This window comes from Syngnathus floridae, chromosome 13 (genome assembly GCF_059516105.1).
Source record: "Syngnathus floridae isolate MCC-2025c chromosome 13, RoL_Sflo_1.0, whole genome shotgun sequence".
Taxonomy (NCBI): domain Eukaryota; kingdom Metazoa; phylum Chordata; class Actinopteri; order Syngnathiformes; family Syngnathidae; genus Syngnathus; species Syngnathus floridae.
The window spans coordinates 8,914,941-8,933,993 of NC_142425.1; the positions used below are offsets into that span (position 1 = coordinate 8,914,941).

The window sequence follows — 19,053 nt, forward strand, 5'->3', positions numbered from 1 at the left end:
TGTTGGCTCCACAGAACAGCAGTAGTTAACATTGTTGGCTTCCAATAATAAGCACAGAATTGATCGCTCGGTGAAGTTGTCAACACTGCGGCTGATGTTTAGCACTGCGTGCTTACACTAATTGACAAGTGTAATATTGCAGCTCGGCGATCAAGTGCTGACTCGGTGACAAACTGATGACTTCTCGTGGGAAAATCCAATCCTTGCTGATGGTTTTGTTTAGACAGCTCAACACTGAAAACAGGCTAATTTCAACAAGCCCAAAATAGGGTGTGTGAAGTGTACTTTTATTTTTTTTTTCTGCTTCAGTAGAAGAAACTACTTGAAAAAATGGAAGCAGAGAAGATTGTAATAGTCTGCAGGATAGGCACTGACTTCTATCCACAGCTCTGAGCTCCAATGTGGATGATGAGGAGCAGCCAGCATGTTCCCTACTCCAATAAAGCGACATGCTAAGGAGCACACATGCTGGTGGGCATAAACTTGCAGGGACGAACAAGTCCGCTCAGGCTCTGCTGGTCCCCGCTAATTAGAGGCAACCATTTTGGTGGCCAAACTTCTCAAAAAGTGTCCCATCGAGTTGAAAGGCTGAGATAGACTGGAGCAACTCAGCGGGGAATGCAAACACATTTATATCATAATAAGGCCCTCTTCACTCAAGTGTGTTATGGTTACATACTGTTCTGTCTTTTTCCAATTCTTAGACACACACACACACACCGTCACTCACATGGCGGCTGTCTTTGTTTGTGGTCGAGGCGAGGAGAGAAGGATACTGTCAAAAGAACAATTTGCATGCAGCTCTCATCTTGAGAGCTTTTAGTCATCCCCCCCGTCTGCCCCCCCTCCCTTCTTTATTTTCTGCTGTGGGTTCAGGCCCATTGTTCTCTCCTGTTTTGTGGGCTTCCATGTGTGTGTTTGTGTGTGTGCGTGTATGTGTTCTAAATGAAGATGCCTCACTGTGGGAATGAGTTCAAGCCCATGGTGTGTTAGTATGGATGTGTGTTTGTGTATAATATTGTAGTTGTAGCAAGGCCAATATTATCAATGAACATAAATAGAATTCTCTATATATTTGTGAATTGGTGGTTTGTTGACGCAATGTAAATAATCGTATTTATCCCAGTCGTGATTATGCTGATTTAAAAGAAAAACACAAATATTCTGTTTAAGTATATGTAAATAATGTAAAATGTAAATAATAAAATTGAATACAAGGTCTGTGTCACATTTGTGGACAACAGATTTAAATTTGAATATATACTTAAATAATAGTAAGTTTAAATAGTAAAATAGATTTTTTTTACATTTTCAAGTATTTGTAACATAAAAAATAGGTATACGGGGTTAAATCTTCAGCACAACTTTATAAATGAATTGATGACACCGTTTTTTAAGTATATAATTAGCACACTTTTTTTATTTTTTTATTTTTTTTTCAGGGGAGGCGGGCATTTATTCCAGAAATAGAAATAAAGTGGGTGTGCTTCTTTTACTCTCTACTTCCAAATTCAGACTACCTGTGTGTATTTTAGAATCGTTAAAAATAGATGCACGCCTGAATGAGTAAACAGGAGCCTCATCGCACTAATGATGATAACAATGGTTTGGAAGCCGCTAAAATTCTCATTACATTTTAGTTTTAGCATGGTGCCAAAGATTGTTATGAATTAAAAAAAAAAATTTAACTATACAGACTGTCACTAACAATTATGCCATTAAATGGACGAATTTTGTAAGCTTCTTAATTTGGGAACCCCTGCCTCCTTATTTGTCTCGTGAAATGTATTCTGAATTGTCTCCCTCAAACACATTTCCACTTTATTTACAAATCGTATGCAAATATATAACTCCACCCCTTACTCCGGGAATATAATATCCAACGACAGGTGACAAATCTATTTCAAAAGACTTCAGAAGGCACACTGGTGCTCAAGCAACCTACATCTTCCTGCAATTTCTGATTCTCACTCCTCCCTTTTTTTTTTTTTTATCTTATTTTCACCCACTTATGCAAGCACACAGTTCCTCGGAGAACACTTTGATCCTGAGATGCTCTTCAAAACCTGAGAAGAACTTTTCTGTGCCAGAGGAGTAGCATCAGTGGTAGTTTAATGCAGGATTTGGCTAAAGGGGTGCCCCAGTTACTAAAATCTAGAATACTTTTAACTTCATACACCTTTGAATGACAATCCTCAGGTTTGGTCTAGATTACGTAATATAAGTTCTCATGGAAAAGTTGGATACTTTTTTTGAGCAAAATGCATTGAAGATATATTTTCTCTATCATGTCAGATTTTTGAGCTGTGGATCTTTGTTATTTTTAGAAATCTGAAATTAAATCTGTTTGTATGTAAATAAAACACTAAGTAATAATATGGCTACAAGCTAATTTTACTTATGTGGTAAACTGTGGAGAAAAACATTAATGTGCTAAATAACAACTGACTGCAATTTTTGAATCAGCATGACAATTTCGGTTTTAATTAGCATCGAGATTTAATTCAGCTTTTTTTAAAATCTTTTTTAATATTCCCCTATGTAATAGGCATGATAATACCGAGAAGACACCATAGGGTGGCAAATGGATTTCAAATTGTTTTTTTTTAGGGGGGGGTAAATAACTTTTGATTATTTAACGCCATAATTAAGACTGAGTCCATCTCATTCTCTCTCTTCTTCAGATCATCAGTAACATGGAGGCTCCGGTGACAAACGGACCAAGCGGAGGAGGCACCACAGCCAACGGGCCGACCACCAACAGCCGCGGCTGCCCCTCGCCCATGCAAACCGGGCCAACAAACGACGACAGCAAGACCAACCTCATTGTCAACTACCTGCCACAAAACATGACCCAGGAGGAGTTCCGCAGTCTCTTCGGTAGCATCGGAGAAATCGAATCCTGCAAATTGGTTCGCGACAAGATCACAGGTATGCCATGGAGTCGATTCCATCTCATTTCGTCACAAGCTTGTGTTTTTTAAAAGTAGCCTTGCATTTGCTCGATAAACAGTAAAGACACTGTTGACACAGCCGACAGCTGCGTGGTGCCTCTTATAACATTTCTACACTCGGCGTGGTTTCCAGCTCTGCGACTTAGCAATGCAGCAAAGTGGCACATGTTCTCAGAAGATGTTAGAATTAAACAGAGCCTCCTGCCGCTATTCACGGCTGTAATCTCGTGCTGGTGGCGGTGTGGGTGGTCGTACAGCAGATGGACCACGGAGGGTGGGGCGGGTGCGTCTCTCGGATAATGCTCGATAATGGCTTTCATTTTAGATCCTACTTACTGACACTCCTCTTTTGATAATCTCATTAAAAAGCAAACAGGCAGCAGGAAGCTGCGAAGAGAGCAGACGGACAAACAAGACATCAACACTGGAATAAATATGTGTAGTGTCGACAATGGCTCTGGATTTGATTTCCCGTAAAGATGAGTTTTGGGAGTGAGGAGAAATGTGACCGGTGAAGTCAAAGCCAACTTTAGACGATACCCTTTTATTCCTCTTCAGAGTCATTTCCCTCTTTTGTCATAATAGGCCACAAAATGGAGTCACTCGGATAACGGAGGCTGTTGTATACCAAAATAACACTGGGATCATCATCATGGTGTCCTTTCCACCCGATTTTCCTCTTAGGTGTGATTTTCCAAGCAGTGAAGAAGTGTCCCAACGGACATTAACTCAATCGTCATCGACCTGTTCCAGTACAAGCCTACTTTGTGCTAGCTTGCTAGCATAGCGGAGGTGTTCGCTCACGTCTACCAATCCCAATCTTCTGATGTGCCATTTTAATTTTACTCGATCTATCTCGGAGAGGTTCAGGACATTAGATGTGGCCCCGCCTTCGTCTTTACGGGCTCCTGTCAGCTTTGACGATGGCAGCGTGGCGTGAGGTCTGGCTAGCTGGGCGGAGACTTGAGCACCTGTCACACCGCCTGACTTGAACCCGTTTGAAAAGCTACCTCTGGGTGTCTGGCTTGTTCCCCGCACTTGTTCTTCGTGCTTACCTGCTGCTTGTGTCTGCATAGTGGTGCTCTCATAACACGCCAGGGACACGGAGGTTAATCTTTTATTTAATGCTACCTTACACGCAGCCCACACAATTTAAGCTGCAGGCGTTCACCTATGAATGGGCTATCTTTCCGCTTACTTTTAATGCAAATATGTAACAAAAAGCGTGTTATTGTTTGAATGAAGCGTGCGGACTATGGTGGCTTTTCATGTTGAAGAGAAAAGGACGTGATGATTTGACACACTGTGAACCTGTAGTGATACTTTTTAAGCTAGCTGTTTAGTGACAACCTTTTTTTTCCATTTTAAAATTGAAAAGAAAATCATTTTTTAGCTGGAACAGATTTTTTTTTTTATATAGGAAGCAATTTATGCCACATATTGTTTTTATGCCAACATGAAGGATAGCATCCTTAAACCTATTTAATGAAGCCGACTTGTTTTGCCTACTACTGTAGTCACCTTCACCGTATCACATTTATACCAGGAATCTGTTGAGCTGATGCAAATCGTAATGACACTGTAGCAAGCCAAGCAGATGTTGGCTATGAAAAATAAATAGACTGTGATGTCAGCTGGAATCGTTCAAGACGGAGCTCCTCCGCTGACAGGCGGCCTGTGAAAACCTGCCGCCAACACAATTCTGACGCACAAAAACATTTCAGGTATACTGGATTTAACACAACACATCAGTTCGTTTAAACCCTGTGAGTTGTTGACAGGGAAACGCAATTGTTGCCTTTTGTTTACTGAGGACATAATTGTTCTTGTAACCAGCGATCCAACAATTTAGATGCTTCAGAGACTTTACACAATAAGCCATATGAGTAGGAAAATTATTCAGATCATGGTTTACGATTGTGTGTCCCATACTGAAATTTCAAGTTGAGGGGAAGCGTTATATTGTTGTCATGTGACTTAGGGGGTTCCTAAAAATTTTGCATGTATGCACAAATCTTGTACATATATTTTCTCTCTGGTTCGGAAGTGTGCACAGAGACGAAAGATTGTGCATCTAAGTTCCCCATCTCTGCTCTATGCTGACAAAACATTTCAAGATTACGACCCCCACCCCCCTCAGCATTTAAGTTGCCCATCTCCGCTCTATGCTGACAAAACATTTCAAGTTTGAAATCCCTCCCAAAACTAAGATCTGGTACAGGTCTCCTATCTCCCATTCATCTGATCCTGAAATGGACTGAAGGGTAAAGAAAGCGTGAACGAGGCTGACAGGGAAGCGGATGAAAAAGGATCTTGACGTCTCCGAAAGCCAGGTATTAAAAGACCTGCCAGGCTCAGAAGTGCAGACACAAGCAGGCAGACACGCATTAAAGTTTCACAGTCCCGCGTCCCAGGAACGTCCTGTCTCGCTCCTTTTAGCGAGCACCCCTCCCAAATCTCCCCCCCCCCCCCTTAGGTCCTCGAATTGGACATGCTGAAAGCTCGCTCAGCTGCACTGCCCCTCCCGTGACCCTCATTTCAGGCCATCTCTGTCCCTTCTTGTTCCTCTCTGAGTGCCCTTTACATGGAACACAGAGGATGTGACTGTCCCCTGTGTCGGCGTCCTGTCTGAAGAATGAATGTGCCTCGGGGTTGGTTTCCTCACCCGTCGTCCCTCTGGGTACGTCGCACCTGAGGAGGAAAGAGCTAGCCGGTCACTCGGACGATCAACCAAGCTGAGGGCTTGCTCTCCTCTCTCAGTTCTCCTCAGATGGAGTCCAAGTAGGTGAAAGGGTCCAGGTTGTGCAAGGTTGACGTAACGAGGTCATCCAAGACTCAAAGGGGCTCCTCCGTCTGCCGTCAGCTTGCCTTCTAGCCCACACACTGCAGGCTGCGGTCCAGTGGCTGCCAGCTCAGGGAGCCACCGTGCGGGGGCGGTTTACCTTTCTGCTTGTTTGTCCCTCAGCTCTTTGCATGTCGGTAGAAGCTAGGCCTTGGGAACGGCGAGTGGGAGCCTCCTGACTGCAACATTGGCTGCTACCTTGGCAACCCAGGAGGGAAAGACGTGTTGAATGAGTGAGTGGGAGATGGATCCACTGTAGATATGCGTGCGCGGGGGATGCGTGGCGCTCTGTTTATGAATTTCGCTATTTAACTGTACAACTATTATTTAACGCCTGATTGTTTTCATGGAGTCTTTATGCAACTTTACTCAATTGTCTCTTCCCATTGTCTGTCGCTAACCCTCTTTAACCCTTCAGAGACACGGCGACCTACATAATCGAATTGCGTAACAGTGTAAACGCAACTTTTATGAATTATTTTAAATTCGAGATTTAAAGTGGAGAGACTTGAATGGAATAATTTAACAGAATTTAGAGGTAAGACAATGATGAAAGAATAGGAAGGTACCTCGAAGGTCATTCCTGGATTTTTCTGTTTTGTCATGAATTTGGATTTTATTGGAAATATTTTTTTATAACGGAAATATAAAAGCCATTGTCTTTTAACTAAGTCACACAACGTTGCCTTTGTGGCAAGATAGTGGCTTTTTTTTTTTTTTTTCAAAGACAAGTGCGAGTGCTTCCAGTTGATTTTTGATGGCTAACCACCTATTTCCAAAGAAGCAGTAATAACACTACAATGGAACAACGTCAAATAAAATGTTCTTCATGCTAGCAAAGCACTCCAGATCAAAGAGTGCACTGTGAGCCTCTCGCCTGATGATGGAAGTCGATGAGAATGCTTTCATGTTAGCGCCATACGGCTCTCATCGTCACAAAGTACAACAACAACAAAAAAAAGGACAAAATAATGGCTGTCAACCTTGTCCACATGAACATTACAGAACATGACCCTCACCGTATTCTTGTCCGCCACACATCTATAATGACTTTGTTTATCTATACATTCATTTAATTTCGCATCATGTTTGTGACTTTTCATCTCCAGCCATGCTGTTTTGCAGATAGCCAGAGAGATAATGGCTTTGTCGCATGAGCCATTCTCAAAATAGCAGCACTTTTTGCCTTTGCGTGCCAAACTGCAAACATGTTTGTGCTTCTGCCTAAAGAGCGCTGAATTAACACCCTCGTCTTCTTCACGATAGTGCATCGACTGGAAGTGATAAAGCAGTGAGCTGTTATTCTGGCAAACACCCATTCTACTATATATTATAGTAAATCATTTTGGGCAGAAACTTGCAGAAATACATTTCTGGATGATTATATTATTGCCAAGTGGATTGTTAGGCTTCACAAAATTCCAATTAAGTTGCATTACAAGATTGACATAATTTTCATTAAGGAGGCACCTTTTATTACTGTTGCGCATTTCAATGAGTCGCTGGAAGAAACAGTGCAACGGGCACAGCAAGCAAGCCGTCGTGAAATCGAGGGAAAATGAATATCTAACCTCATTAAAAGGACATTAGGAAGAGCAATGCATCATTTGGTTTTCTTGGTTTTAATTGACAATTAAAATATATAAGTTAGTGTTTCCATTAAGATCATTTATCAGGGAAAAGACAATTCTTTTGTGAGCTAGAACCACATTAGAGCTTATTCATCTTGCATCTTAATGGCTTCTCCATTCGACGTCACATGCTGTACTTAATGAAATTATTTTTTTTTTCCGTAATTAGCATTAACCAATATGCTCATGCTGAGTATGTGAGTTCTATAATTGGTTCTCTGGATAAGTGTTTTTTTTTTTTGCCTGCCTAACAATATGACAGAAGATATAACCTTCTGTTTTCTGTCCATTAAATCGACCTGTACACAATTACAAGCATGTCAATACATCTCACCTGTTGCTTGATGGTTTTGGATTGGTCCCTATGGGAACTGAATGTAATTTCAATCCATCGCTCCGTTTTACAGTTTGCACATTGCAGGCTGGACTCTGAATTTCAATCAAGGTGCATAGAGTGATAATTGAAGTTAGGGCTAAACTACCAATAACCCCTAATTAATAGTAATTTCACAACTCATTGACTGAATCGCCATTCATTTGCACATCCGTCACTCCTGCTCAGTTGCTTTGTCGCTATTTTACTGTTACTGCTGAAATTCTTACGACATCATAATTAATTAACAATAGATTATGACTCACGCAGATTAGCTACACGTGAGCCATCTTTAAAAGATTTTAAAGAGCCGTCGTCTATTACAGTGGTTATGAAACTCTTCTTTTGTGGCAACATGACCATATTATACTGCCCCCTGCAGGAGGTGGAGGTTAGTTAATCATTATAGACAAATTGTGTCATTCTTTATATTTTGTTACGTTACTGTTGATTTTGAAAAGTTCAATATTGCAGAGTGTTATTTTCGCAATTTAAAAAAACACGAACAAAAATACGGATAGGGGACACGTTTCTAATGTTTCAAAGAATAAATTAAAGTTGGAATTTAAGGCACTAGATAAGATTTATCCTTTATTTGGAAAAATGAAATAATGTTACGCAATATTTAGGTTATCATGTCAGATTGCATGAACCATTTAAAATTCAAATCATCATCTGATTAACCTCTGTTTTCCGACTTAAGAATGGAGTGAAGCATAAAGCATGAAGGGCTGATCCTGCAGTGTCGTTATGGTCCTATGCACAGGCATTTATTTATTTGTTTATTTAGGGGGCGGTGGCATGTATTTGTATGCATATAGACGAAGGAAAACAACTGGACGTGTCCCTTCTTCTCTCTTTGTTGTTATCCACTTAATAGTTTAGTAACAGCCTCCCCTCCAGGCACACCATGACTCATTGACTACCATGCATTCTGGCCCTCACCATCCTGCTGTGAGGACACACTTTCTTGCTTGTGTTTGTTTATGTGTGCTTCTGTCATTGGTTGATTAAGTATGTGCCTATGTGTGTATATCTGCCAGTCTATTGCGTTGGCGCTCCCAACCACCCACCCACCCACCAACCCATCGTCAATGCAGGCAGTCTGCTGGTTGTTCCCTGCTGTTAGGTCCTCTATAGCAGCAGGGAAGTGGTGGGTGGAATCCCCTCCTGGGTCTTTCCTGGTGTGGAAAACAGATGTATGCCTCTATCTTGGCTCATCTACATGCTTACCTGGGAAGTGATGGACGCCAGAAGGTCTCTGTACCACGCTGCAGCCCTGAAGGCCTCCCCCCTAAAGAGGATGGGTAGTTAGCAATAATGATGCAGACAAACTTACAAAGTATATCCAGTTAACTTTTATACCTTCACCAAGCCCAGACCAAACTATTTTTGTGTTGAGGGTAAAATGCTCGGAATCGGATTTCCTCACATCGATATGAATCTGCTTATGTGAACGCAGAAAGAAGACCGATACTTGTTTTTTTATATCTCGAGAAGACGGTATCGGAATAGGCACGTGTCGACAGTCTGTATAAGGACACTAAATGTACACTGGTAGCTAGTTGGCCTAGTTTGGCCGCTTGAATGGTTTCGTGAGTGCTAAGAGTCTCGGTACCATTAAGTACCTGGCTGTCAGCTCCCCCTCTAGACTGCCCTACACGAGTGCTCTTCAGCAGAACACTTAATTTCTAGCTAACCTTCTGGTAACAGCGCTTGTCAAACCTCACATTTCTTGCTGAAGATGATGGGAAGAGGGTGAGAAAGTGGCAGGCAAGGGCAAAAGAGATGGTGAAAGCTTGACTGGAGTGGAGCAAGCAATTGATGCATCGCTAGTCATATGTACTCATGGGACCAGCACTTTCTGCTATTTCTCTCGTGGTCTTGCTTGAGGTCAAAGAGGTGATACTGAAGAAACGCAGTCACCCAAAAAATAGTTTCCACAATACAAACGGTTTGATATACAGGATTGTAGAAGAGTTGAAACTTGATTTTTTGATTTACCTCCGTATGCCTTTTCAAAATGGACGCCAGTGCAGCGGAACTTTGTATTGTTACATTGAGCTACTGCTATAGATATAAATCTGGCGATACGACATGCTCACTAAGCTAACCATCGGATTAGAAGAAACTCTCTCCCTTGCTAACCTGGCCTAAACGTCTCCTCGTGAATTGTTATGATGGGAAAGTCGGGTTAGGCTTAGGGTTAGGGTTAGCCTTGTCACGCTCTCTCGTCTCTTGTAAAGTCTGTTTATCTATCTAGCTGCTTTTATCTGACATTCCAGAAAAATCGCATGAAGGTGGAAAAAGGAGCTCAGTCACTCGGATATTTCTCTACTTCCCTTAAGTCAAGAATTCATTTGTAGAATATATTTGCTATCTCGCGGGCAATCTCAACTACCTGAGTATTTTATTCTGACTCACTGACTAAAATCCATCCCGCAAAACTCCTTCACCTGAATAGACGTGATTGAAAAGCACCTTTTTATTAAACGAGTGAAGCCATGCGGGGAAATTGTTTGTTTAGTTATATTTAAAGTGCCAAAGTTAACACCTGATGTCAGCTGCGAGGAGGAGGAGGAGGAGGAGATGGAAGAGCGGCCGGCTAGTTATAAATAGCAGTAGTCTCTCCAGGATGTCTGCCTTTTAATTAACAATAGAGAGCCTCGATAATCCGCAGTTAATCCAGAAGAAAAGAGGGAGGAGAGCAGAGAAGAGAAAAATCATCATCTTTTTGATGTTAGAACTACCAGTCCCTCCTGGCCCCTTCAATGCACACTGCTGATACCCACAGCCCAAATGTATTTATTCTACGAAACCGCCGCACTCTATATTTTGCCATTCACTTTGTCTGCGACTAACTGCTGTCTGTTCCCATTAACATGAATATCCGCACGCTGCCCTTCTCCGCACCGACGGGGATGCGTTGCGCTCGTGTCGGTGGATCGGGGCTGTTTGAGGAAAACAAGCCGAGTGAAGATCCCTGATGGCTGCGGGCGTCTGCTTTAAGTCCGGCGCCTGTTGAAAGGCTTGATCTGTACGGGGAGACGTCAGGCTTGCTTCACACTCAAATGCAATCTGCTGCTGAGGACACTTTACAGCTGCTCTAAAGAGAGCCAAATATGCCCTCAAATACATTTAGTGTCACGCTTTAATTGCTGTGTGGCTTTGCTTGAGTCTCACTGTCATGTGACTTGTTCCTGATGCTTCACTAGTCAGCCATCGTGATGTTCTGGATCGCTACCAAGTCTTGACGGAGGATTTTGACACGAATAAAAACAAACGCTCAACTTTCAAGTTTCCTTGTGTGTTGTAATTAGTTTGTTATTTTTGGGCTATTTGATATCTCTGTTTTTTAAAAGTGAAGACCATTTGCAATTTTAGTATTGATTCAAGTCGATTTACATTGGGGGCCAAATTCGGCTGTATAGGAGTAAAGAATGGTGATCTGAACTGAGAATCAATGTAGCATTGTATTTTTGCTTTATAAAAACAAATTATGATGTCTTGCTGAGATCTCATAGCTAATTTTCCTGGAATACACTTCATGCATATCAATTTAGTCTTTCTCTACTAGGTGATGACTATAAATGGAGATGTCTAACGGCTTATTTTTCCTTCTTCGCTCAGGTCAGAGTCTGGGCTACGGCTTTGTCAACTACATCGATCCAAAAGACGCGGAGAAAGCCATCAACACGTTAAATGGACTCCGACTTCAGACCAAAACGATCAAGGTAACAGCCAAAGCCGGTGTTCCAATTAAAAGGAATTTCGATATCGCTCTATTTCACACATTGAAATTTTTCACAGTTGAGTATCAATAGTACAATACTACAGTATATTAATTATCATTGGCAAAACATCCCAATGTTATTCTAATCCAACCTACTTTTCAAGTCCCACGTGTTTCTGTATTGTATATTTTTAAGAAAAACAATGTCTGTTTAAAAATCAGTATTTACAAATGTCGGGGGGGGAAATACATTACTTTTCCCGAAGCCAATTTGGGTTGTCGTTGGTAACTGAATGCGAGGGAGGGATGCTATTAACATGCATGAGGCTTGGAAATAATTGACAAAAACAACAACAAAGTGAAAAAGCTGACATGAGTTTTACTTTCCAGATGTCAGTTTGTCATGTTGAAATTACTGAGACGTTCCTGGGAGATAATAAAATGTCATCATCGGCTTTTTCAAATATATAAAGCCTCGTTCTTATTATATTTTAATGCAACGCTTGATGTAAAGTGTCAAAGTGCTAACCGAGGCACATCTCATCAAATGCACTCGATAGTTTGTTTGTATTTTTGTATTTTCATTTCCTCCACTGTATTTCCCACAGCGGCTCCGTGCCTGAGCTGCTCGCTTTCAAGACGACCAGTAATCTGTGGCTCCGGGGTAATCCCTGGATCCACATCCCTGTCAAACTCTTCTAATCTGATCCAATCTAATCAAATTCATCACATCTAATCTGATGTAATCTAATGTAATAGGATGGGATTAGCCCACAGTTGTGAAAACCCTCGGAGAATCCCTCGCTCTCTCCTGCCGATGCGCTCTGTCTGGCCCGGGTTCAGTACTGTGGCCTGCCTCTGGCTGAACCGTTGCCAAAGAGACACAATTATATGTGATGTGTCCGTGTGTGTGTGTTGAGCTATTGGAATGTGTGTGCGTGCTTCTGTTTGGTCGGATCCATGTCGACGTGTTTGTCTGTCATCCACATGTACGATTTGCTTGCATATACAGGACTGTCTCCGAAAATTAGAATATTGCGATAAAGTTCTTTATTTTCTGTAATGCAATTAAAAAATAAATGAATAAAAGGCTTGCAATATTTTAGTTGATTTGTAATGAATCCAGAATGTATGACATTTTTGTTTTTTTATTTGCATTACAGAAAATAAAAAAAATTATCACAATATTCTAATTTTCGGAGACAGTCCTTTACTTGCATATCAGATCCACCAGAACTGCTCCACCTTTATTATTGCTTTTAGAGAAAAATGATAAAATAGCAACGATTCTTGTGTAAAACTAAAATCTTTCCCTTTCCACCCGGAGCTTCATTTGCTCACCACCATCTCTTGTGTTTTTTTCCTTTTCTTACTAATATGGTCAAATGATTAGATGACGAATATCTTTCAACCGCCGCATTCATTCTTCATCATTGTTAAATATACCGGCCAGTCATAACATTAGGATCGTTTACGCAATATTCTTCCATTAGATGGCGAATAATGGTCTGCTTTGACTGACAGTGGCAGAGAGGTATAAATGGAACAATGTGTTTCATTTGGCTGTAATACTTTGTGTTACACAAGCAAACCTCATCAAAGCTGTTTCTTAAATTCTGATATTCCTGTAATTGAGGTAACAAAAATCATTCAAAATAAATCACTGCTTTTGTAACTTATAAATAAGCAATAAGCAAAAATGTCAAACTCTTTCTGTCTATATTTTTGCTCTTCATCGTGATATTGAGCAACATGTGCTTTTGTAATCTTGTTTGGCGGCCATGTTGTTTGTGGAACAAATGGACATCAGTGGCGACACGCTTTGAACTTGGAAAGCCACTAAAAGAAAATTGCCATTTGATTGTCAATTGATTAAATCAATTCATCACGAAGCCCGAAATGGGAGTAACACGACTTTTACTTCTTTTCTCTGACAACTTAAGCATCTCCAAAGCAAATTGGGTCGATTCTTCCTTTCTACAATGAAGGTTGCCACACTTTTTTTTCAGGGACACTTAAGACAAAATTTACGCATCCTCAGGCAATGGTTAGTGCCTTGGATTTTTTTTTTTTTTTTGGCTTCCTCCATCTTGACACCTCCAATGTTGTCAGTCTGCGATCCCGCTCCCCGACTGAGGTGTGAGGGGAAGCGGCATGCCAAAGGTGGCGGATTCTCCCTGTGACACACATCGTTTCAAACACATCCAAACGCCGTGTGCCTGTGCGTACGTTAATCTTAACGCTTTGACTTTTTCCAACTTTTCCACACACACATATACGGTGCAGTTTTACACAATAGCGCTCACAGCTTGAGGAGGTGTTGATGGATTAGACATCTGCAGTTGGCTGACAAGGAGAGAAAATGAGGGAGCGCTGAAAAGAGAGGGAAAGCGCTTCAAAATGTGAGGACGAAGGAGAAGTTTAATGAGGCGGCAAGAGAGAGCGAGGAAAGGGGTGAGGGGAGGGGAAGGGGGGATACAAAATACTTTTGCTGTAAAGAACTAGACCAGTGGCGAATTGGTGCAAAAGTAGACACGCTAAAAGTGACGAATGCGGAGAAAGCCGGCTGTTAGTCAAGAGTTGACTAGCTCAAGGATGTGACTTACATATCTGGCATATTTGCCTGACTTAAAACTGACTTGATGGCTTATGTCCTCCACCTGTCAGCGCTAATGAAAGCATTGCGAGGCAAAGCCGCTCCAGTCGACTGCAGCGGCGCCACCGCTAGTGCTAATGGGATTTTCTTGAAACTTTGCCGAAGCAAAGTCAGGTCTACATGAAGATGTTTGGGACCTGGTGTGACAGCTAAAAAGTTTACAGGCAAAAAAAAAAAGCAACGCCGGCTGCCATTTGGAAACGTCTGAGGTGACATCCGAATGGAAATGGCTGCCAAGCAACACGGGAAGATCTCTGTGTCCGGACATTCTGCTTAAGGGGATGTGCCGTGATCAATGTGTGACAATGAAGAGGTGACAGAACTGCTGTGGGTAATTGGTGGAAGGAGGAAAACGTTTTATTCCCGTAGTGGCTTGATTTGGTCTTTTGTCACCTAAAAGGAACAGTATTTTACTCTAGTCATAGAATCTATCCAGTGGAGCATGTCAGTTGTGTCGTATCTTTTTTTATTTTGTTCCATTCAAACCCTGTTTGTATTTACAAATGAAGTCTTAAAAATCAAAATTTAGGTTTGGGCACAAAGTTGAAACCAACTACATTGTTTAATAAAACTTAACTTGGCAAGCTCATCTTCACAATTTGCATGCTAAAGCTACTCCTGTTAAAAGCTTAAAGGATTCAGGTATCTTAGCAATGGCATTATTACTTAAATCTCAGTTAAATTGCAGATTGAGAAAGACATCTAAGATCACCGTTTTCATATTTCAACTCATAATAATGCCTTGAATGGATTGAGTAAATTACATTTAAGGTCCAAGTCTTAAGAGTATTAACCGTGTTCCCCAGACAACTGGAGCTCTCCTTTTCAAACACGAGGTCCAACTACCTTCGGGAACAAAGATTTCGATTTACCCAGAAGACAACTGCTATCTCACCATTGTTACAAATTCTATTCCTCCCTGAGATAATCCCAAATGCGACGTTTCTCGTAGTTACGCTTTAATGTCGCAAAGTTCGCTCAATCACTGCTTTTCTTGCATTGCAGGTCTCGTACGCGCGACCCAGCTCGGCTTCGATCCGTGACGCCAACTTGTACGTGAGCGGCCTGCCCAAGACCATGACCCAGAAAGAACTGGAGCAGCTCTTCTCGCAGTACGGACGGATCATCACCAGTCGCATCCTTGTCGACCAGGTCACAGGTATCCATGGGGCAGCACCTCCTTATTTTTTAGGCAAACTAAAATATGCAACAAATATTTGTCATCCATCCATTTTTTTGTACAGCTTCTGGTATCGGAGCATATTCAGTACATCCCACATAAACGATTAATTTCCGACCGCAAATATACGTCAGTTTTTGTGCAAGCTAGCTAGTGAGCAGCTAACGCAGCATCAAGTCGTAACATTTGATTGATAGGTTGACAGGTGAAGGTCAAGCTCCAAATCTTTTAGCACATTCGGGGGACAAAATGGGAGAAGAGCTTTATTCTTAATGATTCTGGAGCCTGATTGTATATATGAGACAGTTTTTTATTCATTAAAATTTGCCAGGCTTGCTAAAGGCACTCTTCTCTGCGGTGTGTCAAATTTGTAAGACATTTGATTTTCCATTTCCAGGGCCTTTTTTATACAGGCCTAGCTTTTACCCTGGCAAAGTATATTTGTTAGTAAATTGAGACAAGATTATTATTATTTCAGTTTATAAACTGTTTTTGGGACATTTTTGTATGGTGGCGTGTGGTAAGATTTTCCTAATGTAAAATGCAAGCACATTTTTAATAATTAGACGAACTAGAATTTCAAAATTAATGACCAAGAGATATTTTTTTTCTTGTTCAAGTAAAACTGTGTTGCACAGCGAAAATAATTCTGGTTGCAAGTGTAATCATATGAGAGGCACAAGCTGTGGAACATACATGCTCAATTACACAATTACACTCCATCCTAAACATTGAATTACATCAGCCCATTGTGCTTCAGACGGCGCCCTCCAGCATCTCTTGGATCCATTTCACGCCACTTGTGCGTTTATATATTTGTGTGTTTGCATTTGTGTGTGGACGGGATGCTGGGGTGCATGTGTGTGCCTACAGGCTGCAACCTGCTCCAGTCTTATGTGCACTGTGTACTGATGAAGCAGAATAAATCAGCGCTGGCAGTGAAGTGCTGGACTGCCTGTAGATGGCGGGGTGACGAGGCGAAAGGGTTATAAGAGAGGGGAAAAAAAAAAGGCGGTGCCGACGAGGAGAAAATAAAAGCACGTCGGGTAAAAATGGACAACTGTGTGAAAGAGAGGAAATGAGACGAGGGAGGGAGCAAAGGGCAGTTGCGAAAAGACAGTTTCTATAATAATCGCCACACACTTAGTGCATCGCATCCTTAACAAATGTATCACCGAGAGAGACCTCCTGGGATTCCTTGCGAAGCAACACGGCAAGGCCACAGAAAACACATCTGTTCACACCCACATGCATGTTCATCAACCATTTTTAGCAGCACAGCTCGGGCCACATACTATGAATAAAACAAACCTGAGGCTGGTCACGCCAAGGCAACGCTTCTTTAGGCATTCACCGCAGCCTGGCTCACTTTGGACTCAATAATTCATCGTGTTGCCATTCTAGACTAGCAAGCGGTCATTTCTGTGGAGGAACCCAAAAACAATGAACCGAAGCTGTAAAAGAGATGTAGTTTTGCTCTTACCAAGGTTGTTGTGGTTAGCAAAAGTAATCAAATAACATAAAACGGTCAAACTATCCATAAAACAATTACATAACCTCACCATTAAATCACTATCTTAATACAAATAATGTCAAACGGCATAGACAAGCTAGCAAACAGCATCTACGTAGCGAGTTAGCGAGTTGCAGTAACACGTCAACAGACAGTAAAAGAATTCTCGCTGGATATATTCTTTATCTTCTGCCAAAAACGGCTAATATTACAAACGTCATAGACAGGCTAGCATACAGTATCTACGTAGCGAGTTGCAGTAACACGTCAACAGACAGTAGAAGAATTCTCGTAGGGTATATTCTTTATCTTCTGCCAAAAACGGCTAATATTACAAACACAATAGACAGGCTAGCAAACAGTATCTACGTAGCGAGTTAGCGTGTTGCAGTAACACGTCAACAGACAGTAGAAGAATTCTCGCAGGGTATATTCTTTATCTTCTGCCACAAACGGCTAATATTACAAAAGTCATAGACAGGCTAGCAAACAGTATCTACGTAGCGAGTTAGCATGTTGTAATAACACGTCAACAGACAGAAGAATAATTCTCGTAGGGTATATTCTTTGCCAAAATCGGCTAATATTACTGCAGTTGCTGAGGAATGTAGAGAAGTGGTGAAAGCCTTCATCGCCTGCCTGACTGTTTGATATTACTCCCAATGGTCAAATCGCACACTCCAGAAGGAGCTGTAATGAATTAATCATGATGCAAAAACTGTTTAATTTACATTCTGTTTAATTACATTCATTAGTATACATTTTTTATAACTTTCAATATTATATTTTTTGGAGGGGTTGAGACTGGAACTGTTTAATAGCATAATGTAATAATTTTTATTTACAATCCTGGTCATTAAATGCATATCTCAATGCACCTATATATTTTTTATGAAAACTGGCAGATATTTTAAACAATTAATGGTTCTATCTTGCAGTGGTGTTGAACTGCATAATACTGATGGTCATTGTGCAGGTGATAACCAATGCACGAATCAAATTTTTATTCCCCCTAAAATACACCCAGTCAACAAATACAAATTCACTTTACTTCCAAATGTGTACAGGTAATGAATAATTTGGGGCTTAACTGTTGTTGTTTTGCTTCCAGTGGCAATCCTTTTTGTGTCAGGCGAGGTTTGGCTAACATCCACGAGCAAGCTAAAGTGAAATACAGGACACGTTCAGAATAACCCTGAGGCAGTGCACATAGAACTGAGATATATTAGTAAACAGACTGCAGACAGAGCTGGTGCAAAATTGCTATTGAATTATTAGCAAATTTGCATCCCCACCAGTTATATTTGGGGATAATTATGTTTTTGTTTTCCTTATTTGTTCTGCTCCTTGAACATATTTTGTTTCTTTGCCTACTTGGTGCAGATCAATTAAATAACGCATGCCAAGTTTACCAACTAATTGCTGATGCTACTTTGGATAACAGTGCCATTACTACTAATTCATTTTTATGTCTAGGGCAGGAAAACGGTAAAAATTCGTCCAAAGTCCAAAACTAGGTCGCAGTCGTCAGTCAAGTAAATTGTAGGTTGGTGCTGCTCGGAGTAGGACTAGAAAAATACTGTGTGCGGGAGCCATTAATGCTGCCGCAACTACCATTGAGACACACACACACACACTAGCACACACCAGGGATGTACCTGAAGGTGTCCCCAGAAGGTTAAGGATCAGCAGGAGAAATGTTAATGATTAATTAGACGGAAAGAGATGGTGGTGATTAAAAACATGGAGGATTTAAGAGTGTCCCCAAGAGTAATGCTGCAGTACTATTTCCTCACTGCCAAGCACAGACACAAAGCATCAGGCAAGAAGTGTTCTGCAAATTAAAACGCTCTTGTAAGCAACCACAATATTAATATTAAATAAGAATAAGACAAACGTTAGAACTTCCCATGCATTGCAATTTTCGCATATGTGGTGATGTATAAATTTCGAAATAAAATATAAATTGCTCACAAAGCTGAAAATGTGCAAGAACTTTAGTCTTGTCACTCTTCAGTTTGAGGAAAGGAGAAGTGTAGTTAAAGTTCAGACAAGCAGTCCTTAAGGAAGGAAGGAGAACGGAAGAGTTGTTTTAAATTTGGAGTTGGAATTGGCTGTCATCCACATAGCAGAGAAAATGGATGGTGACCTTATGGAAAATGTTGCACAGT

General features: G+C 41.1%; 1 protein-coding gene across 8 annotated transcripts in view; it reads left to right on the plus strand.

Annotated features, from left to right (window-relative positions):
• elavl4 (ELAV like neuron-specific RNA binding protein 4) overlaps nucleotides 1–19,053 on the plus strand; it is a 64,154-nt gene that overhangs the window by 27,766 nt on the left and 17,335 nt on the right. For 6 of the 8 annotated variants that reach the window (XM_088393486.1, XM_088393481.1, XM_088393487.1 and 3 more), the window contains 3 exons: nucleotides 2,685–2,931; nucleotides 11,431–11,534; nucleotides 15,195–15,347. In XM_088393486.1, coding sequence (XP_088249612.1) covers nucleotides 2,685–2,931; nucleotides 11,431–11,534; nucleotides 15,195–15,347 — 504 coding nt within the window. Of the gene's footprint in view, nucleotides 1–2,684; nucleotides 2,932–11,430; nucleotides 11,535–15,194; nucleotides 15,349–19,053 lie in introns of all 8 variants that reach the window. The other 2 variants (XM_088393483.1, XM_088393485.1) reach the window with 1 other exon arrangement.